A 26,271-nucleotide genomic window follows, 5' to 3' on the forward strand; every position below is an offset into this window, starting at 1 on the left:
GAGTTGTATGAGTTTGTGTGCAAGTGACACAACAGTGCATGAAGAAGAACTCCGTTCCATTGCAGTGGTCGCTGCCCACATGGCAGATCAAGAGTTCCAGGCTATCTAAGGACAATTTCTATATTTTGCTCGTTGCCTGGTCGACCAATGTAAAATTCTACGTTTTATAAAAGGTGAAAAATAGCAGGGGGAAAAGTGAAAAGTGAAAAGAAAGTGTGAAGCTTAGAGTGTGGCTCAGTGCCTGTGTATTAAGCAATTAGGGAATGTAACATCTTGCAAGTGTAGAACAAGTTGGAGCTGAGTGCTGTGACCTGAGAGTGCAATGAAACGGCTATTAGAGCTTTGTTCAGCAGCGGCACAAAGTATATGCTCGCTGCTCCACCATTGTTTATTCATTTTCCTTTTTTAACATGTCAGACTGTAATTCAACATGTAAATTTGGCTTTGTGGTGTCAAACATTTCAGCTCTTTAGTTGTGCAAAGTAGCAATTATGTTTACAGCTGCAAAGTCTGCATGCTGCGAGTGCTGCCAAAACCATGCTATAGTAAAGAGTTTATGAGGATTACTTTTATTTATTTTTTCATTCAGGTGAAGTTTCTGGAGAAAAAAAAAAATAATTCAATAATAATTACTTAAGGTTGGAAGAGCAGAACATGTACTTGCATAATGTAGCCAAGCAACTGTGATATAATGAGCTCTTTCAACCCAGCCTCTTTAATAAGAAAATCCCTAAACTTTTGATTATGAAATAATTGTAAGATACAGTATGTCCTGTGCAGTCAAAAAGGAGTTTGTAGATCAACTCCAGTGTTTTTTCGTCCATATAATAACGATAACAATAATCATAATAACCTTGGACCTTGGTTAAGGTCAGGGGTTCTCAATGTTTCTGGCTCTGGGATCAGAGAGTAAATCACAGCTAGTACTGTGACTCCATCTTTATTAGAAAAAGTTAATCATTTTCTATAAATTTCCTTCAGTTCAATATAAAAAAAAATCAAGGCAGCATCATAGCTACCACTGCATGGGCAAGAATCAGGTTGGATATTGAATGCTTACAGAGCTGCTACAAGTGGATGTACAATCTTTGCACAGGATAATTTATTAGAGATGTTTCTTTGTCTTGGGTAGAATTGTGTGGACTGTTTACATCCTGAGCATTCCTGGACCTGGTCTAAGACATGTCTCAACTTCAGACCACATAGAGACTCTTTCCAAGAGAAGTATGCTATCAAATATAGACACACTTAAAAGCCCAACATGTTTGCGTCATTTCCTTTTTATTCAACAACTATGAGCAGGGAAATCAGTACATACGACTTCCTTTGGCCTGGCAGGTACTGACAGCTGACCTTTTCCTATAGCAGTGGTGTTTGAGGGGTGTCTGCTCTTCACTCGCCTCCTATTGAGCATGAGGTGAGCATGTTGTACATGTTACCCCTGAGTAACCCTCCAAACCAAAGGTGAGGCCTCATCAATCATACTGAGCAAAGTCAAGGCCAACATTTCTCCCGGGAGCTGACAGCAGAACAAAAAGCTGATGCTTCACTGTTCTTTGTTAACAGGCTTCACTTATCAGGACGATGCCGACGTAGAGCATGCACAGTGTTCCCGTCCTGCTGGTGAGGTGTTCGACAGATTCTCATATTTTTTTAATTAAACAACTCTCAGTGGATGAGTCCTTTAAATATCGGGTGACACTGTGTGCATATCAAACCGTCCTTCATGGGGTCCCGAACCTGGGATTTAAAAACCCTTTTAAATGCTCACAGTGCCTTTATCTGTAGTACAGATGAGCAGTGCTGCATGTGATTAGCAGTTACCCCAAAATGTTGCTTTAGGCCTGCAGACTAAGTGGAATTTAGGAAATCACGAGGAAATCACAATCCCAGACAAGCCTTGCTTCAGTAAATAATGTCAGCGCCAAGCGTCTATTCATTAGACTAATCACTGATCTAATCACTTCTCATTTAGGCTGGGGATGTTATTAAATCGTTGGGACCAGTCAGATAAGTGTGAAAAACACTAATAGAGACCGCGTCCATTAAGTGTAGACATTTAGAGTGATGATTCAAAGTTAACTTCAGTATTTACTTTTGATGTCTGTCGCTCTTCTCCATTGAGCAACTAAGTTCCAGGAGCTAAACATCAGGAATTACTATATTAACAGAAACTGATTTAGGAACTGTAACAGTGTGACAAAAATAACCACATGCTACAACACAGATTTGTGTAATGCGTTATTTTTTCTTCATTACAATATAACCTCATAATATGTATTTAAACTAAATGATTTACACATTTGTAACAGCAAATAACAACAACAACAACAACACAGCTAGTAAAAAGCTGAAAATGCTGGATCTTCTTGCCTGGTAATATGGCTGAGTTGGAAAACTTTACCTTTTGATTAATTACTATTTGTTTTGATTCTAATTCAGCCTGAACATGCATGTGCTTATCAAGGGTTTGCCAAGTGACAGGTAGAAAAGGAGGCAGGTCATTAAGTGAGCTTTCACAATTTGGCTGTCAGAAATGTTGGTTTGGTTTGAACTCTTAACATGAAAATGTTTCTATCCACAGACTTTCTGTTCAGTATATTTTGTGTGCATTGTGAGTGCACTGAAGCATGTGAAATTGTTAGCAACTGTATTGATGTAATACAGTTCTGGTCAGGGAAAAACCACATGGTTACGGTTCGAAAAAAAACGCCTACAGGATGGAAGTCCATGACTTACATCGCCAAGCCAACCTCCTCTCAAACCGTGCATAAACTCCAGCGGCCTTTTCAATTCATCTCATCACGTCCCTCGTTTGACGTCCTGCGGTGTTAGTCCAGCCAAAAATGAATACAGTCATACAGCAAGGTCTTAGTGTGAAAACAGTGTTGCATTGAGCCAGTGTTTCACACCCGGCATCCTTATCAACATGTCGGAGAGCCATTCGCTGGCATGACAGACAGCGGGGAGCTCCAGCGCTTTCATTAGTTGCCATTGGCTATCAGTTGTCATTTTTAGAGCAGCTGCATTGTTCTCAAAGAACCCTGCTGGAAAACTTTGAGCTTTTTTGGAGGGACAATCTGAACAAAAATATGTTTGGAACAGCTAAAAAAAACCAATCAAAATAAATAAAAGGAAGATTATGACTACATCATTAAAGCTAAGAGATTATTAAGAGTACCCTAAATGCCTCAAGAGGATCATCTCTGAAATAGCTATCATGGAGTAAAACAGAAGGAGAGGAGCAAAGGGATTTTTCCAATGAATTCAAAAAAGGCTCGTCTGTAATGAACACATGATTAAATCACTGCCTTTTTTTTTGCAGGGGAATGCCTTTGCTTAGACGGTTATATGAAGGACCCGGTCCACAAGCACCTCTGCATCCGCAGTGAGTGGGGGCCCAATCAGGGGTGAGTTGTGATCATTAAATCCTGACGGTTTGTGATTGCTCATTATTGTTATTATTATGACCAAAGAGAAACAGTGGAACAACAAAGGATTCATCCTACACATCAAATCAGAAGTTTAAAAAAAAAAAGATACTGCTATTGCCAATTAGTATTTTGAATCAGACACAAAAACTGCAGGAACAACTGAAGTACACAAAATGATAAACAATGAATTACAAGTTGGATTTTAGAGTACACTTTAGATATTGTTGAGCAATACTTTTTCTAATTAAAAATGGGGAAGAACAAGTGTCAGATAGGAATACACAACCCACACCTGTCTAGTGCGAATTGCATTTTATGTTTCCTTTTCCACAAGTGTAACAGATTTAAATGTACATTGCTTTTATAGATTAATTAGTAAACAGTGGATACAGAGATCATGTTATGTGCCATACCTAAACAAAAGCTGTCCTAAATGAGCACAGTGTTGTACAGTGTTGGTGATATTTTCTCACACATATTGTCTTGGTAACAGTGACTAACCTACAATAACATACAAATAGATAGGAATCCAAAAACCTGTCCAAGTATTGTCCATGTGGGCCATCCTACTGTTTATTTCCATCATATGCCTGGTAAAATTCAGTCCTCTGGTCCTCCTCTGGTCCTCCTCTGGTCCTCCTCATGTCATGCCATTGATCAACTGGGTTTATACACACAGGGAAGGTTGTTCAGATTTTCTTCCTCAGGATGTGGCAGTTGTATTTTTATAGTGCCAGAACATAACACACATCATCTCCAGGAACTTTACATAATAAGGTCAACACCACAGAGTCTTGTAGAGAGAAATACAGCAATTACCCCACAGTGAACACAGAGAACACGGTACTTACTGCCTGCTGTTGCCTGGTATCAACTATCAGTTACTAGCTCAGGAAAACATCCATCAGGTTTATCTCTAGCAACTGTGGAACTCAAAAGCACAATTTTAGCATCTCAACGTCACAAACACCAAATCAGAAATATGAAATAAGATGTGCCCTTCTAAATTCAAGCACTTCTTTGTTAGTGCTGTGAAACCGCATAATTGTATGGATTTAGTTGCAATAAATAACCATGCCTCAATTTACCCGTCAGGGGAAATTTTTGCAGACTTGACAAAGCTCCCTCAGAGCCACAGCCTGTTTTAATAAGCCGAGAAGTACTGTACCTCCCATGAAGAGTAATTTGACCTTTATCTATAAAATCAATGGGTGCCCCTAAACCAAAAATACTTCCAGTAACAGGACTATAAAGACACTTGTATGACTTTTAGCGCCATCGATAAATCACTTTTAGGCAAGTGGTGAATTAGTGAATTTGTGGGGAGGGTGTCGTGATTTTCCGTCAGCTCATCTTTTTGGACACAAGGTCACTTCTTCAATAATGATTCCAAGTGATGACTTGGTACCTTTTGGCTTTGAAAAATGCTGTTTCAGACTCCGTCCCAGGAAGTCGTATAAATGCTTAATTGGGTTCACACTGCTTGTTTTAAAAAGTCCTTGACATTTGGCTAACACTGGATGACCACTCAGGGTGTATGTGTAGGGGTGCCACCATCCCACGTCAGAGAAGGCAGCGTTAGCTTACAGAACAGTTTCCTCTCTGACTCCAAAATACCTGATGCATTGGTATTAATGCAGTGCTCTGATAAATGTCAGAAGATAATGTAATACTCGTATCTATCCCTTTAAATGTATTAGGTCGTCATATTCAATGTTACAAATCAAGAGCAGGACTGCTGTATAGCAATACTGAATTCATATGTGATTTGTGATACATGTATTCAATTTTCTTGATTTAAGTATACATTTAACTGACTTTTCCAAAATTGACTTCATCTACATGTTTATTCAAAAAGTTGTGTAAATTAAATGTATGATGTTATGATGCTTGTTTATCATTTCCCATTTTCAATTAACACATTTCTGGGGAGCCTGTGGTGTGCCACATGAATAATATAGGCTCTGATTGTCCCGAGCCAGCAGACAACAACAGTAACTCCAGCTGCCTCATCAGAACTCTTGTTCTGACTTCAATTAGTTAGTCTTTCAAAAAACGCCCCCACAGGTCTTTTGTGGATGAAGCTATTACCACCCACAAATACACCCACAAGTTTTAAAGTTATGTGACATTGAGGGGTCAGATAAATAATGACAATGTGGTGTCTTGGGGAAGTGAGATGATAATTGTCCTTGGTAGGGGGAGGTGAGTTGGTTGTTTGGTTCGATACAACAGGGAATGTGGGTGCAGGAGGCCGTTGTTCACTGTTTAAATTCAAGGAAGTCATCTTTACTTTAAATAAATCACAAAATGAAATCATCAATGCAGTGAGCTGATTGATGAGTGTCATATGATTGACAGAAATATATAGATGTCCACTAGCACCTATTGGTTAAATGTAAAAGCTGTTTAATGTATTAGACGATTACCTTTTAAAATGAAAAGATTGATATATCATTCAAATCCAAGTTGAATTAATCAGTTTAAAATAGCTTTCTGAGGTGCATCGATTGGTGTGTTACATTTAAATGGACTATTTAGTAGCACACTTAGGGTCATTTAAATAAATAACATACATTATTTCACAAAGTAACTCAGATTACATTATTTATAACATTTATGGAAACACAATTCACTCATTGTATCATATATTAGAAAAACTGAAAAAAAAACTAGACAGATGTTTGCATTGCTCAGGTAGATGTGGAATTAAAGAAACAAACCATTTAAGTGTTCAGTGCATTTACATTCTTATTAAACAACTGAACCACAGAGATATGTATTGTGACACAAATGTAAAAACATTTGTTCATAACCTTGTGGCTGAAAACTCCACACGATACCTTTTATCAAATGTCAAGAAGAAATTAATAGCCCATTCTGACATGCTTGTGTTGCGGACTGGCACTGGGTTCTACTACCACTTAAAATCTTGTTTTTTTTTAACCTGCATCACCTCCAGCTTGCAGCAGACAAAGTGTACCGTTCTCTCTTTACTTGGACTGAATCTCATGCCAGCCTCAGTGCACGTTTAAAATGTGGGGCTTATTTAGTTTTTTTTCTTGTCTACCTTTTATTAGACGTCTGAAATTTCCCTTTCTGCCCACCCAACCGTGCACCTCTGTATCCCATTTCCCTGGTGTTCTCCCTGTGTCCCTGTCACTGTGTAACAGAGTGGGCATCCTGGGGTGACTTAAATGTTTAATGACCACAGCCTGTGGCACTGAAGCCGCTCCGCTCTTCCTCGATGTTCTTTTTGCTTACAGTAGCGTAGGAGTTTGCTCAGAATGACATCGGGCCGCTGTCACTTCCCCTCCTTCCGCTCTCACTTTGCAGACTGTTTAGTCCCCGGGCTGCCACTCCCCATTAATCTCCATCATTCTCCCTCTCTCACTTCTGCCTCTTGGCATCTGTCTTCTCCGCTCGATGTTGCTCTCTCTTTCTGTCCCTCTCTCTCTCTCTCTCTCTCTCTCTCTCCCACTCGTTGCCCCTCCTTCTCAGCGTCTGCTCCCTCCATCACCTCCCGTCTCTCCCTCCTTCTCCCGTTCAGTCGCGTCCTGTCATCCTCTCTTATCCCCCCTCCCCTGGTAAATAGATACAAGCCAAAGTCACATTGCATGTCAGCTGCCGGAGAACACATTTTTCAATCAGCATGTTTACACAGCACACATCGTAATGCTGCCTGTGATTTGTGTGGCTTTGTGAGACTGGAACGACTCCAAGTTAAGACATCAAAACACCTCTTGTGATTTTAGGGGGTTTAGATTAGGAGGATGGGTACACTGAAAAATTGAACACTTCTCTTGCTTTGATTTTAACACACAGTTTTATTCTCTCCTCTTTTTTGTCTGTTCCTCTGATCTATTATTTTTTTCCCTGCTAGTCCCTGGCCTTACACCATCTTCCAGCGCGGTTTTGATCTTGTGATGGGAGAACAACCCTCTGATCGCATTTTCAGGTAAGGAGAACTTCACAAAACTTTGTTTTATCCGACTACATTTTCCACGACGCTGCAGTCAAATAACTTGTTAGAATGCAGCTGCATGAGCTTTCATTGTCTCGCTCCCTTATGATTATGGGAAGTGATTGTGAGCTCCGGTAGCTCAGAATGTCAGGTTTGAAAGTGCTCTATAATGGAGTGAGAGGTTAGATTTTCAAGTGGGAAAAACAGAGCAGTTTCATTTTTCCATCAGGTCACATAATCAGTTTGTTCTGATGCAGCCAATACATTTTTAAAGCAATCTGAACACTACGTGTTAGTGGAATTGATTGGGAAAGAGGAATCAGTTGGGCACGGTATGTAGCAATTAATATATAGAAATAATTACTTTTGTGAAAATGTGATCACATGAGCAGGTTCATTGTCTTCTGCAGGATGATGCACATAAAATAAATACATCTCTATTTTGTTAAAGTTAACATTACTATCAAGAAAAAGAGCCCAAAATATGATACATTTTTAAAGCAGCTATATATGATATTTTTATATTAACAATGTAAGTTTACAGAGAGAAAAAGGAAGCTAAAGGAGAGTGAATATTGGACATATATTTGACATGAGGAAACATCACTCTGAAATGAATAACATTTATAATCTGTTACTGCTGGAAGTGTAAATGGACAACTGGCTGCCAACACGTTTGCGATATTAACTTAAAAAGGGATGATGCGTCAGATATGTGTTCAATCCTAACTTATTTATGTCCCCCGCAAAGTGGCCAGAAAATGTTATGCTGTTATCCCTGAGTGGTTTGGGGCAGTGTAACGGGATGTTAACACAACATTGACATATCACCTCATAAAGATGAGTTATTGGCAAGTGAGTTAGCACACACTGGCTCAGGTCAAGCACACACAACATGTTTTTTGGTGCAGTTTGTCAGCAAGACTATGGGGAAACCAAAGTCACCATTTTAATGAAACGTGGTAGAAGGTGATAGGCTAAGGAGGAACCCATTATATTGTGGAGTGGATCTGAATCACAGAGTGGGTCCATAAATTGTGTTTGCACTTATGTAAACATTGCAAGCACTTGGCCTTCTAACTGTTTTAAATTCCAGTAGATATTAGTAAAGTGCAACAGTGACAAAGCATTGATGATTCTAGAAATGTGAGGGCACATTCCTGCGTACCAGTCGTACTTCATCTGAGATACACATGTACCCGTTCAAACCTACAACAAGCAGCCGTTATGGAGTAGTCAGGGACATACATTGTATAGGGGAGAACTGGAACATCTGAGATGTAAGGCTTTAGATATTTAGCGATTTTGTTTTTAAAGTTTTGAAAATATATTTAGACATGTGTAGTGGTTGCGGTAGGAGTAAAATGGATTATTGGCCTTGGCGCACATCTGGGTTTTCAGAATGCCTTTCTAGTCGTTCATTTGAAGTTGTGTGTGTAGTAGCTGGAAGAATTTCAGTTCATACCGAGTTCCCTGTTTGTTCTGCTTTGATCTCCACCAACTCTTTAAGGAAGTATGTGTAAAGCTGCTCGAGGTTTCACTATGTTCATATGGTTGTGGTTAACTAAGTAGTATACACTGGAAACTAGGTTGATGAGACCAGTACGAGTGAAACATTCACTAAAATCACAGGCCTTCCAACCAAAAGCAAAGATTGGTTGTTCATTATTCACTGGGAACTATTCAAACATTATTTGAAGATGTCGTCACCTCCCCGTGAACTTTTTGCCGGCTGCAGTTGTCTTCACTTTTCTCTCCTGTTTGTAGAATCCCATCGAATCTCTCAGCACCACACACATTTTACCAATGCCTGGTTGTGACCAAGTGGCAACCAACAGTTTTAAACGTGCAAGTTTAGAAATTGGCCAGCGCCATGTTGCCAGTTCGTAGCAGTTTGGAGCCAGAGGTGACCATATTTGGGCAAGCTAGGGAGAAGCGAGAGGTGAATCTGACTGATCTGATTGAAAACCCAACGACACTACGTCCCGCCCATCTTTAGCCGTAACCTGTCTGCACCACAGGCATGTCAATCAAATCGACACCCCCCTCCCAAACACACAGCTTTCTGAGGCATCTTTTCGAATGAATGACTGGATTCTTTTTTGATGGACCACCAGAAAACTAATGAGAAGGACTGACTTTAGCTAAAAAAAAAAAAAATGAAATAACTCTTTTGTTGACTTTAAATTTCATTTGAAAAGTTAAATGCAGAGTGCCTTTAGTCAGTTGATCAATGCTCTTCCACAGCTTGTTTGTCTTCACCAAAGCAGCCAGAATGAGTTCATGCCGTTTTATGGATAAAATACACAATATCAGAGTGTGTTGTACATGTGCAGCATGCCCAGTAACCTCAGGCCCAATGTTTTCTGACGGTATATACGGCATATACCCTTAAATGTATGCCTTAGATAGAACATGTATACCGTTGACAGGAAACCGCTTTTCCCTGTTCACTTTAACAACAGCACATATAGCAGGACACTTATCTCTCACCGAGGTACCCAACAATGTTCATAACTGATCTTCTTCCAAATTGCCTGACTTGAGTACGATCTAACGGAGGAGGGGCCGCTGCCTTCATTACAAGTCTCTGACTCCTTCCATGACAGAACAGCAGCAAAGACAACAAAATATTGTTAGTGCTACTGATTACAATACAAAGGAACCCCACATGGTTCATGTGGACCACATTTGTGTCTTTTAGAGTTGGCTGTATGTTGGGAACAGACAGAGAAGGCTGGCATCACATTAGTATCTCCAGGAACTGCTTTGATTCATTGCCTTCCCTGCTCGCATGTTTTCTGCAATAGGCCCGTTTCCTTCTTTCCAGCCTCATGGTTTAAAATGCTTTTGTCCTCAGACTGCTCCCACCCAGCCATCCATCCTAATTTAAACATTTCAGTCTCAGGCTTTGAACTTCACTAAACAACCCTGTCCACACCAGACACTGGAAAAAAGACCTAACATTTCAGTGAGTGTTATGAGAGCGATGCAGCTACCATCTTGTTTAGTGTAAGCAGATATTACCATTAAACATAAATGAGGCCATTGAGATCAAAATATTATGTATATATATATATATATATATATATATATATATTATATAACTCAAGGATGCATGCAAAATTCTCTGCAATTACAGGAGATAAATACTGAGAGTCAGCATTCAAACACACAACATTGGTCATTCGCTCCATTTTAACCGCCAGGAGTTCCTCTGAGACTCCAAACATGTTTTGCACTCAGCAACTGTTTTCTCATGGGGTCTCTTAGTGTTTTCCACCTCCAGTTTCTCTTAGGGTGAACCAAATAAGTCATATAGCAGCACACAAGTCCCCAGTTGTCCATTGTAAAGCATTGCTCGTTAAGTGGCTGCTAATTTGTCCTGTGGTCACCCATATACGTCATAATGCATCACAGGGAATTTCAGCACTCTTGCTGAACACGGTCCCATAAGAGCTGGTGAAATGAGAGGTGGCAACAGCTTCCTCAGAAGTAATATGGAAATATTACCATTTTAATGCACTTCCACCTTATAATAACTTGCCAGTACCCGGTGTTCTACAGTAAATGGAAGAGCAGCAGCACTTTGATCCACTCAAAAGTTGGACTTTGAAACAAAGGGAGTAATTGAGTGGATATAATTAAGTGTTTCATTTCCATGGAGGTTTAATTACTCTGTTCTTTAAACGATAGGTAATGCATGCAGTACCCACAATTCACTGCCCTTTCCTTATGCTAAGTTAGCATTTTATTAAATGCAAATTGAACAATTGTAAATGAGGAAATATGTTAAGTCTGCATAAAAATGGTTGTTAACTATTTAATCAACAAGTTCCCCTCTTTTGTGTTACAAGGAAGCATGCATTATTCATCGTGCTAACAATGCATTTGATGTTAATCAGCATGCACTGTTTGACTTGAAGTTGGAAGTATTACATTTCATCTGCAGAGTGTTTAAAGATTGATGATATTCATTGACTCGCAAATGAATAATTGTTTTAAGTCCCTTGTACCAGACAACTATTGTTTACAGATTTATAGCCATGTTTTGTCTCAGGGGACGCTCTGATTGGCCCTTTCTTTCTCAGGGTTCCTCATTTGGTATGCATTGTGTCCATTAACACACAGTGTCCTTCTGCTCAAGAAAGAGTCATGCAAAATGAATACGTTTGCTGAAAGGTAAAATAATAAGTTCTAAACAACTTGATGCCATTAGTTAGAATCACTGATGCAGCGGAAATATTCATATTAGAAAAGTAGACATTTTGATGCAACTTGGTGGTTGTTTTTGGACTCCAGGAAGATGAGACACTTTTTTGGGGGCTTTTTGGCGATTGCGAAAAACAGCCCTGATGATGTCACAAAGGTTATCTTGATTTGATTTGGAGACTTCAAACATGGGCAAAGAGTGGGGTGTGGTGTTTGAAAGGCAGTAATATGACAGGGAGGGTCTTATGAAGATACTGTCAAGTAGTATTATGAGAAGTTCGGGATCCAAGGCTTTTAGAGCTGGAATAACACACCTAAGGGTCTGTACATATGGCCATCTAATACTGTTTTGAACATTATTTTTTTCCATGTTTCTCTCACAAGTCCCCCAACTTGACAGGATGCAGGTTCTTAATGACTGGAATGCCAATTTAATCTTGGGTATTCTGCCAGAAGTCCTGCTTAGTGTTTTTTTTTCTTCAGCTTTTTGTATATTTAGAGTGGGTCTCATTCCTTGGATGGAACGTCTATGAGGAGTTTAAGACCCATATATTCAACATAACTTCAAAATTAAATCAACAAAAACTCTCACCCTCATCTCTGCAGAGACTCTGAGCTTCTTTAAAAAATATATATATATTTCAGTTTTACAATCTGCATTTGTACTGTTTTGGGTCAGAGCTGAAAACATACAACGATAGCTTCAAGCAGTTCAGCTCAACGAAAAACCAAATGAAAAGTTTTTGTGCTCAACGCAGCCAAAATGTCCAAAACTCAAATATCAATGCACAGATGCACTCAACAAACCCAACATTTCCAAACAACCTATTTTATGTTTCTCGTTAAAATATGTAATAATATGTTTTGATGACATGTCCTAATTAGTTAGAAATACACATCACGGCACTGAATCCTGGACTTGTAACATTTTACACTTCAGTTTGGTTTGTTTCCACGTCTGCTTGAAATTCATGGTGCAATCGAAAATCCTTTTTCTTTTTCACTTGGAAGAACATCTCTGGAAATTTCATGGCTCCAAATATGTGTTTGACCTTTATGCGGTGTCAAGGTTTGTTTTATTGTGTACAATAGGGGATTGGTGCATAAAACCAAACATCACAAAATACACTTGAAATGGACACATTCAATAAGAAATGCTAGTCTGAGATGTAACATGCAAGCAAATTAAACCATTCACATTAAAAAAAAAGTCAACGTAGGCCCATAAAACACAATCAGTAAAACCCTGCAGTTATCTGAGTGGCTCACTGTCTGTCCTGCAGCAGTTGCTCATTAATGCATTTAACTGTTATAATGCTGCACTGTCACCTCCTGTCAACACTAATTAGACCGATGACTTTCACTCACATGGCAAAGCAGACGTCAAGTTGGAGTAGAGCTCCCCATCCACACTTGTCTACCTGTGATGAAACAGTGGATTCAAGATCCCACATGTGACCCAAGACATAAAGATTCTACATTTTTGGAATAAAAAATAAACAAAATAAAATCAGTTTCTAGCAATCTGTGATATTTCCAAGGGGTGAGATAATGAACACTCAGCTACACATTTTTGATTTTAAGATTCCAGTTTTTGTTAACGAAATGAATACTAATCAAGATGGCATTCTATACTAATGTACTAATTCCAATGTTAATGTTTTATCTGTCATGTATCTGTTGTGATTGATTGTGCTTGTTTTTCTATCTAAACCTGCAACCTTATTTGTCTAATGTACCTTTCTTATGCTCTTACAGATTCACGTACACATTAGGAGAAGGAATGTGGCTGCCGCTGAGTAAAAGCTTTGTCATCCCCCCTGCCGAGCTCGCCATCAACCCATCAGCCAAATGTAAGACGGACATGACAGTCATGGAGGATGCAGTAGATGTAAGGTGAGAGACATTTACTGCACCGCTTTTCTTCACTTTTACTTTGGGAGATGTGACAATAGAAGCTCCAACTAAAGAAATAACAGGTTTCATCAGTCCGTGAAGCAGGGGAGGATTTTGCTGACCGCTGCACCAAACTGAACAGTACCCGAGGAAGTTTCTTTTCATAGCTGCACCCGAGTACAGTCTCACCAGGACTTTCTGTCCACTCTGTTTTATTACTTCAGATGAAAATTAATAAGAAAATAAAAAATAAAACACATGTTTGTTCTTTTGTAAATATCCAGATCATCCTCATCATCTGTCCTCCCTCAAAATGTACATGTAGCTGACTCACTCTCACTGTTTTGTATTCTCACTTAATCAGCATTTGTTTTGTTTTTATCCAGTATTGTTGGATGCAGTGAGCTGTAAACAGCCCTGTGAGGTTGAACCTGAGGTCTTAGTGTTCATGATTCAGAGGGTAATAAAATTTGGGGATCTAACACAAAATCAATTTTGAAGAATCAGAAAAAAACGGAGTAAAAAAATAAATAAATAAATAAATAAAAAAGAGAATTTTCGTGGCAGTTTAAAGTCACGAGGAGCATTTGGATTGTTAAACGGTTCATAACTCCAAAGACAATTTGCTCTGTGTGCAGTGACTGTGTTTGTGTCTGGGCGGCGGGGAGAGCCGTAACTGAGCCAAAACAATGCTGCAGTATTAAACTGGACCGAGCTGACAGCACAGTTTAGCTATTTTGCTTTGCTAGCAGTGGGCCGGAGCTTAAAGGTGGTGATGTTGCTTGGACCAGTACAAGACATCTTCAGAACAAGATAGCCATGTTATGAATTACCAAAAGTTTGACTCAGATACATTATAAAAGACATAAATCAAACAGGCAAAGGGATCTACTGGGTCCATTTATGTTCACATTGTACTGTATGCTGCCTATGCAGGCTGGTAGTGTAACTTTGTATTGGGCCTTTTCTCCATTCTACTTATTCTAAAGCAGTGCAGATAAAGTGCATTGCTGTAATAGTCATGTATTTCATGTTCAGTCTCACACACGTTAATCAGCCCTACTGCAGCGACAACACACTAACACTGCACAGATTGATTGACCAGCTCACACTGAACATGAACATTTAACTCCTCGTCAGTTCTGTCCCATTTCATGAATTTTAATTAAACACTCAAACTGAACATCGAATGATAACAACTGGGGTGGCGGTTGTTTGTCTCAGTTGTAAAATGTATCCAGTGGCCAGTCGATTCAAGTCAAACAGAGCTTCACTGCCCGTGCGATGCTTTGTCTCTTCTGTCTGAGACAAAGTTCATCTTCCACCATCATAATGGAATTTCAATGAAATGACTGTATTTTCAGTGCTGCTTGTTTTGTTACTAATTTACCCAATCATGTGACAAGTTGAAAATGATGGGAATTTAAGTGGGAAGCTAACAAAGTGATTTGAGTTGTTTTTGTTTTACTTTAACTCGCTTTGAAAACAACCGAACACAAATAGAAACATTTAAAGCAGCTGACCTCTGCATATCAGGATCAGACTGCTTTTGATTGTCTTCTATATTACCAACATGGTGCTCACCTTATCAGTTGGTAATAAAACATTCTCCTGCAAACTGACTTATTACACTACACATTTTAGAGACATTCACCCATTCACACAGCCATTCACACACTAATGGTACTGAGCTGCCATGCAAGGTGCTTGACATCAGGAATATTCACACACCAGTGGTACACCATCCGGAGCAACTTGGGGTTCAGTGTCCTGCTCGAGGACATTTCGGCATGTGGACATGTGGACAGGTGATCAAACTGCTAACCTTTCCATTAGTGGGCAATCCGCTCTAACATCTGAGCCACAGCAGCATTGTCATATTGTAATGTAATAATGTAATGATTACCATAATTTCAATATATTAATTTGAGTTCATTCCTGATCCCCTTGTCAACAGTTTAATAAAAGTAAAACAATCTAAGTACACATGAATCATTTTTGGGATTACAAATCCCAAACCCTGCAGTGCAGAGCTCAGCGTTAACACATCAGGTTCATTGTAAATGTCATTCCAGCAGACAGTCTGTAAAGATGGCAGTTAGTGGAAACTAGAACTCTTCCTTGAACGTTGTTCATTGGCCAGCAGCATTATGAATGAGTTACAAGAGTTAATGTAACCTCAGATGATTTGACAGTAGTATGTTGTTGGATAAAGTGTATGAGAACTGGATTAGTTTGCAGAGATGTGGAAGGTCCATGTATTTGTCTTTTAGTGTATGCTGGAACATGCCCTGTCAACAAGTTAGCGTGCACAACAGTGCTGGATCCTGTCCTAATGTGCCTGTGGTTATTTGCCCAGTGAAAATGATGTCAGGTAAAATTAGTCTCGCTCGAATGGATATCCCCATCATTTCTTCTCATTAGCACGAAGGCAGTCAAGGACAAGTTTTTTTCCCAGATAGTTTAATTTTTTTCAGCTTCATTTAGAACCTGTGTATTGTTGAAATGTGACTCATTTTTCAACAAGAAAAGATTAATAGAACAGGCTGTCATCACCTAAGTGTATACGGTTCACATTCAGTGTTCACATTATGCAGGGCCAGAGGAGGCTTATATCCACTAAAATATACCTGAACTCCCAATAAAGCAAAAGTCAAGTTTAATATTCAGTCATAAAAAAAAACAAAGAATGACAATTAATTTAGACATATAGCAGGTTTGGTTATTGCGTAAAAGGGCTGCTGGGCGTATTTGTTATTGCAAGAAAAAGTTTTTGATTATGGGAGAAAATTAGAGTTCATTAAGATCTAAAAATAAAATCGTAGCGTCGGAATGTGAAGGTGGCGCACCTGAGGCGACAGGGTTCACGGGTAAACCCTCTGGCTATGTAGGTGTCTGAAATAATGGGTTTGCATCGATAAAGAACCCATGAAAGCAGTTGCCAATCTGATTGCCCATAGTTTATGAAACATCAACCAAAAAACATAAAAATGTCTCATAGTTGCTCTTGAGAAACATTTCAGTAGCCTTCCTCCTGTGGGCACCATAACGTCTGTACAAAAGGCCACAACAACAAAATCCAGCAGCAATTCAAATTTGGGATATTTCAGTCTGCAACAAAGTAATGCAGCAAGAGTTTCACCTGTAGGCTATTGTACTTAGGTCTGGGTTTAAAAAAAGGGATTTTCTGATTCAAATCGATGTTCACTTAACAATTCCATATCGATTCATTAATCCCGAGATCGATCGTTTAGTAAATGTTCAGACGCCCCACTTGTGTGCCGTCTGAGTTTTAGTGGCATCGACTTACTCATCTACAGTGCTAAAATTCATGTGTATACTCATGTGAGAAGTCTGTGGAAAGTTACGATATGTGTGAGTTCGACTGATATGAACCATTCCAAGATACAATCACCCGTCAGTTCAGCTTTGTCGGACCACCACCAAACAAATAGACCATTACAGTATCGACATAACTCATACTCTCATAGTTCAGCAACGATCCGACAGCAAATGCTCCAGTTTAGTGAACTATGTAGTCCAAAACCCATTATTGCATCCATAATACACACGATGCGCTGTTGCATCTGCGGGCTTTTTCATTTTCTACATAGTTAGCAGTAAAGTCAGATAGCGTCATTTCACTAGCGGTTTGATTGACATCTCACTCACCCAATGGGAGCTTCCATATCCTGTCCTCAGCCTACAATAGCCAACCAGAGTCTGTATCAAGGGGAGGTATCAGATCCAGCCAGTGTCCCGTTGGTGATGATTGAGGCCTTTGTATAGCCAATTAGCTTCTGAACACGAGTATATGTGGTTTAAGTGCGGGGAGGTTCTACCAGAATGAAATAATATATTGTTGTGGATACTTGTTGTTGAATAAAAGGTGCATTCATGTAAATGCTTTATTCTTAATTCTTAATTCTTAATGTAAACATCAATATTTTCAATAATGCACCATGTTAGAGGGTTCCCTGTGCAATTTACAGAATAATTTCTCTGAGCTTCTGTTTCATATCCAAGCAAAATTGGTATCGTAACTGAAATATCTCGAACACAACCGATATCGAACCGAATCAAATCTAAACCAATCGTAAAATGAGTCGACTCGGGACCTCGTGAATCGGAATTGAATCGATTTGGGAAATCAGTGGCAATACCTAGTCCTAATAAAACCCGTCTAATAATCCTCTCATGCATATGTAGCTTCTGCGATACATATAGTTATGTTTAAGTGGATGGATAACTACATATGTGTCAAACAGTAATATATTCATAACTGAGGTTGAATTTCTAAGATAGGAATGACAATTTTGAGTCAAATATTCAACCACTCCTACACTGTAGGTTTAGACTGTAGTACCCTTTGTGAAAATACATTTAAAATATGCAACTCCATTGTTATTCCTCTCACCAGAAAACACTGACCTTCTGCGCTCGAAGTATTAAGTATCATTTGAAGTAAGATTACAGTGACCTCCATTTCTTCCAGAAGGTGTTAAGTTGGCAGAAAGGCTGATATAATGTCAGTGATCTACACACTAAGTGGGTCTCAGCAAAAGGTGTCCAGATGTAAATTACTAGTTCAGACCATGAGGATGAACAAATTTGTCTCGCTAGCATGAATAAAATGATATAACAAATAGAAATATGTCACACATGGCTGGTAGAAAAAAAATATCATATATTCGGTGCAATTTGTTTCAAATAGTTGTTCATTAGGTTGTCCCTGATTTTGGAGTTATTTCATCTGTGTGTGCAAACCCAATCATTGACTGTACTAATAAATACAACCTATTGATCAATGACATTTATATTATAATTGGGTATTTATGTGTTGTTGGTGCTGGTTATTAGTATCCCATTAAGTAGAAACATAAAGTTGATCATTGCAGGACAGTTTACACGGTTGCAGCTGCTGACACAAAATATACATCAATAATAAAATGCATTTTGAAAACATGCAGATATTTTTACATCTTAATAACTCAAAAAACATTTAGAAGACATGATGATATTGGAGTTGTTTTACTGTAATATGTGGATAAGTTACATAGGCAGTGCTGTATATTATAGGAGAGTGTAAACAATTTGATACTCTTTGCGCAATAGCAAAAAACATCCCACTATGAATATATCCAGGAGTATAACTCGATATTTGAACGTGTGTGTTTGAAAGCGGGCTTGGGATCAAGGTCTGCATCAGCTGTGATTGACAGTTTATGGATTGTAAAGTCAGAGTTAATGAATATTACATTATATTTTCTGTATTTACATCAGCGTTTATGCATATTTTTACTGGGATGAACTGAAAGAATGACCATGATATCAAAGTACAAAACATGAAGTGCAGCCCACTGAAGAGCTTGAATATCGCCAGGAAAAGGGCATCACTTTATTTGATTCATTTCTCACTCAGAGGTTGAAAGATTTTCAGACAAATTTTTTTATTTTTAATAGTGTTAAAGCTCAAATCATTATGCTGAACTGGAGTCTTGGAGAATCTTTGTGGTTATTCATCAAATGTTGTCTCAATGCACAAGTCACATCCAAACATAAAGCATTTATGTCTGCATTGTTAAAAGAAAATATGCGTGTGCTTATTGCTGGTTATACGTCACCATTTCAATACCAATGAAAGAGATGCAGAGACAAATGTGCATCTGATACTAAAGCTGTGTGACTTATTAAAACTGCTGGCTGGGCCACAGCTGGTTAAAAAACACTTGACCTCTCACAACAGGAATGGAAGTGGACAAATTAGTATTTTTAGCCCGTGTATTTATTAGCCTGTGACCGACAGAAGCTTTGGGTAACATGCTGATGCAAAACGTCTGCACAGTATTAAAATGATAGTCAGTTAAAGAAAGGACATTATTGACTGTTAAAGTCATGAGATGTGAATTTAAAGCAAAAATACTATTTGAAAATCGCTCGGAACTAATCGACTAGTAATCGTCTATTCACACACACACACCCACACATTAAGAGAAACAGAGACTCCCTTGCACTGTAAACCTCGGCTCAACAAATCCCATCCAGCCTCTAAAACCCTCGCCCTGATGGGAGCACGTCTTTAGCTTTGTGTTAGAGACGAGGGCCGTTGTTTACGCTGCACTTTCAGCATCAAACTTTGTCTGGCCATTGATTATTGATCGCCATCTGCTCGGTGCTTCACTCTAATGACTGTGCTCAGGTGCGGTAGACTTATATGCAAGCTCTACCAGCAGAGTTTGCACTGTACCTCATCTTCATTTGTTTTGAAAGAATTGCACGCAACTTTTTGACGCCTGTGGTCATCTTTGGAAGTTTCCCCCTTTCACACCGTGGTGTCTCATCTTACGGCGCATCATACGTTGCACATGTCGCACCTGGAAAAGCTCCCGAGCCTGGCAGCAACATGTTTTTAATCTTCTTATGTTGTCGAATGGCAGTTGGCGAACAGCTTTTAGGTGCATTACCGCCACCTTCCGATGAAGCGCATTAAAACAGGGGGAAATAAGGAAGGACGAGTCACATACACATATCGATTTAAAAAAAGAAAAAAGAAAACATTTTATGACTACTTGATTATTCAAAAATCAAGACCCATCCTTATTACAGTCATAGATGTAGCGCTGCAGTGTAGCGCTGCTAGGAAAAGTACATTTTGCAGTTCTTTTGATCTGCTACCAATTGCCTTTTTTGTATTAGAAACCCAACACTTCCCGTGTCTGTTTCAAATTAAAAGCCCTTTAGTAGGATTGTGTTGTAACTGAGATCAGACAGTAACACTTTAGATAAAGAATCCACAACAATCGTTACAAGTATCATGATTATGTTGTTGACTTTATTAAAGTAACACGATGGAAGTATACACATTATTGACATCCACCGCAGCTTCATCTACACCCGACCAAAGTGATTGCTGTCTGAATTTCTTTTCACTGCCAACTTTTCTTTTATCGAGATAAGTGCCACATTTATGTCCTGCGATAACATCCATTCCTCAACTCATCCCAAAACCCATCTGACCACTTCCCCTGTGATACAGGTTTTTTTTTTTTTTTTTTTTTTTTTAAATCAGAGACTGGGCTTCACATCCAGAGTCTGTGGTTATGTTTGTGAAAGAAAAGCACTTTGGTGAAGATAAGGGAAATTTGGTTTAATGGAATAATCATGTTGTTTTTTGTGATTAAAGTCACTGAGGACTTCTTTACCAAAACATAACCAGAGGGAGTCTCAACTTATGATGAGTTACTATGAGTGACTATTTTATTGCAAGATTAAATAGTGTTTGAAAATAAAAAGGTACAAACCTTTTTTGTTTTGGATTTAGAAGTGATTCATTAATAGGTATTTTTACTTCTGAAATTGCTTAATTATAGGAACTTTTAGGAGCTTAGTGATTTGAGGTAACTTTTCGTTTCTACAATCATCAAGTGGCCATTCAGATTTCTCATATTCTGGGATACAACTATATAAACGAGGATTAGAAAAGACGAAAGGAAGCAATTTTGTTTTAAAGTGCAGTTTAACTACATTCATTTTTAATGTTTTCCTAAATTTCAATTTCATTTCTGTGTAAATAGTTTTGATGTCACAATTCACGGTGAAAGTTTAAAAAAGTAAAAAAAAAAACATAAACATTGACAAGTCACATTTTTAAAAGGGTAAACACCTATAAAGCTTTACCAGCTTCACCAGGACTTAAGTTTATTTACTTACATACGGCTGTATCTCATGAATGCATTTAGTTTTGAGCTTAGCTTTGCCATTTTCTACTCCCTAATCTTTGTTTACATACTTCAATTCGCCCTCCTTTTTCAACATTTTATTTTCATGTGGCATCTTTCTTCAAGACGCTGTGTAAATAGCTCATTTCCCTCTGCTCTATGATCTAATGAACGCTCTCTCTTCAGCTTCCCCTCGGGGGCCACGAGGAAACACTGTTAACACCTTCTCCAAGCTGCTGATTTGCTCTTCTTTTGAGCTGCATTGCCCCACGTTTTATAATAATTTGTCGCACTGTCGTGCTCACTGGCAGACAGATAAACAGGGAAGAGTCCTGATCTTCTTTCCTTGATTATCTGGATTTATGGCAATTAAAATGACAGGATGAAGACTCAGCCGAGGGTTTTATTTTTAGGATTTTGTCGCCCCGACTTGAATTTCAGTTCTATGGATAGATAACATGTTGGGGATTAAATCTTCTTAAAATAATTTGTTGTCGTCGATGTGTGTGCCCGTAAGAGGCGGCCATTTTGAGCATCTCGCCATGAAACTAGGAGTTGCTTTAAATCTTATGTACATGGACCGACCTTCTCCAAACATCACAGGTATGATAACAGCCCCGCCCTGAAGACGCCTGTGTGGTAATATTCGCTCATAGTCATAGCGCCCCCTGTTGGCCACTGGAAATTACACGTTTCATACTTTCACATTCTACGTCGAGCTGGTTGATCACATGAACGTAAAGTCGGGTCACAATAACCTAAACATGTAGCTGATGATATATTGAGACATTCGTTCGACTTTGTCAATGGGCATCGCTGTGATGATGCGGCAAAGTTGGATGTCTCTCCGTGACACAGGAAGTTGATGTTTAAGGTCAAAGGATGCTTGAAACCTCACGAAACGTGTCACATACATCCGGCGTGGTGAATACGATACATGTGAAATGTGTTTTGCGAGTGGGTGTGGCCAAACGGCTCGCCAGCGCCCCCTGCTGGAGACAGGAAACGAGACAAAAATATCAACTTTAAGCGGGGATACACGGTCCCTCGCGCGCTGCATGTCGCTGAGACGGCTTCGGGGAGGCGGCGCGTGGGAGTGTGAGGGCCCGTACATCACTGCTTGCAGTTTTAATTTTTTAAGTGTTTTTATTAGTGCTACATTATGGCATTGCCTTGAGAGGATATTCAAAAGTCAATTATGGTCGTTATAAATATTATTTTTTCTGTGTGTTCTGTGAAATAGGAGTAAAGCAAACTATTTTACATCTTCTATAGTCTGCTCTGTTCTTTGTTCATGGTAATTTTCACCTCTGAAATGAATGAAGTTAACTGCAGGGTATAACTTGACATTTAAACCTTTGGTGGTACTTTTCAGTGGTAAATGGACTAAATGAATGGTTACATTTACTTCCAACTCAGCAGCTACCTATGTTTATGGTGCCCATAATTGAGGCTTACATTCATTTTCTGTTTTAACTGCAGACAGCTGTCTCGGTCAAACTGTTAAATACAATGCAGTTAGTGCTTAATGCCCATTCATTTAAGGATGCCCTGTACATAAAGGGTTTGAAAATGATGAGTGCTGTTTATTTTCTTTCCATTTTAAATCAAATCAGTTTGTTGCATTGGTGCAGAGCTTTTCTTTTTCTCGCATTACTTTTGCAGACTGATATCTTGTCTTTCATGAAGACGGAGTAATAAATTGCATTTCACCATTTTGGATACATGTTTACTCAGCTTTTCTGATTCGACTGTTAGATAAGCTCATTCTAATGACATAGTAAGTTATAGTGTATTCTGGTGCTGATTGTACCAGTTAAGTCAGATAAACATTTTATTTGTCTGTCATTTTAATTAGCTAAACGTGGATTTCGGGCCGAGCCAATTACCATTTTCTAATCAGCATTTTCTGATTTGGCGAACTATAAGCCAATTATTTTTATTTTATTTTTTTCAACAGGAGGAACATCAGGTGTATAAAAAAATACAGATACAATGCAAATGAAAATGTTGTCCCTCTATATTTAAAATTTTTCCACCGACTGTTAAAAAATGCTCAAGTGCATTGTAATGGGAAACATAATTGCTGCCTGGATTACTACAGGCAATATATTTTTGTGCAATTACAGTTTTGCGTTTTGTAGAGGGTGATGGTGGGCCTATGAAGCTCGAGACTTTAATGCTGTTGACGGGGATTTGGCACCCTGTGTCCCATGCTCAGTTTGATTTATCATATAACAGCATATATTCTGATTAGAAAAACTATTCAAATATGTCACAGACTATTTTACTGACATGTTTATCATCAACAGTTTGTGACTTGCCAATTATATAAATTAAATATTCAGTTCATTAAAAAAAATGGTAGGAATATATTTTTGTTGTTGCAAATTAGAGTAGAATATATTGTAATGTAATTTCTAGGATACATCCTAAATTGAACACAGTGAAATCAGAATGCTGTCATATTGCCCACATCTCATCTGGAGCTAGTCTGGCTTGTGCTGTGATTGAGTTTCAGACCAGTATTTTATTGAAAATATACCAAAGACAACATATATGATGTTGAAATGGAGAAATTGTATTGTTTTATGAAATAGGTTTGCTCATTTTGAATTTGATGCCAGCAACACCTCAAAAAGTTGAGACAGTGGCATGTTTACTACTGTGTTGCATTACCTCTTCCTCTAACAACACTTTAAACGATTGTGAACGCTCCTCTTTAAACTGGAGGATGCAGCGTCCATGATTTCCAAAAATAATCTAAAATTTTGATTTGTCAGACCACAGGACAGTTTTCCACTTGTAAATAAAGGCGGCTGGATCATGTTTATATCTGGTTTCTTCTTTGATGGTATCTGTGGATGCAGCGATAAACTGTGTTCACAGACAATGTTTTCCAAAGTGTTTCTTAGCCCAGAGTATGATTTCCACTCCAGAATTGTTTAATGCTGTGATGCCTAAGACCACAGCCATCCAATAATGTTTTTTGGCCCTGTCCCTTGTGTACACAGATTTCTCCAGACTCTCTGAATCTTTTAATGATGTTATGTACCGTATATGATGACATCCCCAAATTCTTTGCAATTTCCCCTTGAGTAAATTTATTTTTAAATTATTGCACTATTGTCCCACATAGTCTTCCATAGTGTGGTCAACCTCTCCCCATCTTCACTGCTGAGAGACTCTGGCTTTTTTTGAGACATGTTGCTGCCATCAAATTCAAAATAAGCACATCTTTTTTCATGAAACAATACAAAAATTCTCCATTTCAACATTTTAAATGTTGTCTTAGGTCTATTTTTAAATATGGGTTTACATGATTTGTAAATCATCACTTTCTGTCTTTATTTACATTTTACACAGCTTCCCAACTGTTTTGGAAACAGGGTTGTTTTTTAAGCTTAGACAACTACCATGAACCATGTCTTGTACATTTTTGCTCCCAAGAGAATAAAGTGTTTCAGTTTTTCTTCACCCATGCTTTTTTTTTTTCTTATTTTCTTTAGAACCTCCCTCAGGACAAACAAAGTATTTTGGTAAAGCTCTAAGGGCAGCAAAGTGGCCACTGTGATGATCAGTCTTTTCAGCACTTTGATATGTTGGGATGTAATGGATGTTGCATTAGCCTCAAACAGTCACCAGCAGGGCTTTAACCTTTTCTTTTTTTCTTGGGAGATATTTAAATGGTAAATTATGTTGCGCGTAGTCTGTTGATTAGAATTCTGAAATAATTTAGCATTCACACTTGCTGTGAGTTTCATCATCTGCTGAGGCTCTGTTCAATAGGTCCCCTCTGAGTAAATGACAACAAAGCAATGAGCAACTATAATTGAAAAAATGGTTTGTAAGATAACATCAAGTTGCGTGTGAAAGGGAAATAAACTCATTGTCTTCTTTCACAGAGACTGTAAGGGAGAGGTGGCGGGGGGCTTACAAACAAAGTATTTTTTTGTGTGTGCCGATGAGGTCATCATTTTCTTCACCACGGCAAGGTTCATGGCAATGCTATTACACAGTCATCAGCAAAGCTATTTCTCTGCAGAAATAGTTCTTTGATTTAGATTCTGTGAGGAAACGCTGAGGTCCGCTCTGCTTTGTTCTTCAACTCCACCAATCTCAAGTACTAATACTGTTGGCTTACTGTTGGCTGATCTGCTTATTGACCTTGTATGAGGTTTACAGGGAGAAAAAAAAAAAAACTCACAACAAAGCAAAGCAACTGCTCAAAGAAAAAGTTAGAGCACTGAATTTGCTGTGTTGTTATGTCATAACTTGACTACTTTGAATAAGTGTTGTCCTTTTAAAAGTCAAAGCTTTTTTGATGATGGTTAGCTTACATTAATAAAACATGCAAGTATTTGTAATTCATTAAAATCGCTGTCTCTTCATTAAATTGAATAGAGAGCAGGGTGTCAATGAATGTCGAAGCACCGCTTTGACATTTCCTCATTTTCCCACAAGACACAATGAAACATGATCTAAATAAATGTAATATCCTCATCAGTTTTAATGAGAGGACATTATATATTCCTGACATCAAGACGTTACTGTTTGAATGCTCAATTTCCTTAGAAATCATTACTTCTGTCTGTAGGTGATAATTCTAAAACAATATTGATAATTACTAATTTAACTGATGAAGAGGAAACATGGTTGAATCAACAGTGATTCATGGAACACCGCTAAATGCACACAATCTGACATGATGTTGGGTGAAGGGAAAGTGAGCTAATTATTTTTACTCAGTAAGTCCAGACCATTCAGTCTTTAACACTATCTGAAGTTTTTTCTCAACAGATTCGGGGTATTAGATCTCAACGAGCAGCAATGTGGCCTCGTTATCTGTCACAGTTATATGAATTCTGCTAATTAAAAAGACAAAAAAGACTATAAAAGGCGTTGTACATCTGTCCGAATGTTTAACTTTATAATCCATAACCAAGCTGATACTAATAGTTAGTGATCGACTTGGCTTGCTAAGTAGATAGAGCGATAACACAGTTGATAAAAACATATTTGTTTTGTGTTCTCCTCTGTTTTTTCA

At 38.5% G+C, this 26,271-nt stretch overlaps 1 protein-coding gene across 5 annotated transcripts in view; it reads left to right on the forward strand.

Annotated features, from left to right (window-relative positions):
• astn1 (astrotactin 1) overlaps positions 1–26,271 on the forward strand; it is a 397,274-nt gene that overhangs the window by 125,796 nt on the left and 245,207 nt on the right. For all 5 annotated transcript variants that reach the window (XM_069164339.1, XM_069164341.1, XM_069164342.1 and 2 more), the window contains 3 exons: positions 3,326–3,410; positions 7,318–7,392; positions 13,369–13,506. In XM_069164339.1, the coding sequence (XP_069020440.1) occupies positions 3,326–3,410; positions 7,318–7,392; positions 13,369–13,506 (298 nt within the window). The remainder of the gene's footprint in view (positions 1–3,325; positions 3,411–7,317; positions 7,393–13,368; positions 13,507–26,271) is intronic.

Source organism: Embiotoca jacksoni, unplaced genomic scaffold (assembly GCF_022577435.1).
Source record: "Embiotoca jacksoni isolate LCO1_2020_lvr unplaced genomic scaffold, fEmbJac1.0.p SCAF_31, whole genome shotgun sequence".
Classification (NCBI taxonomy): Eukaryota; Metazoa; Chordata; class Actinopteri; family Embiotocidae; genus Embiotoca; species Embiotoca jacksoni.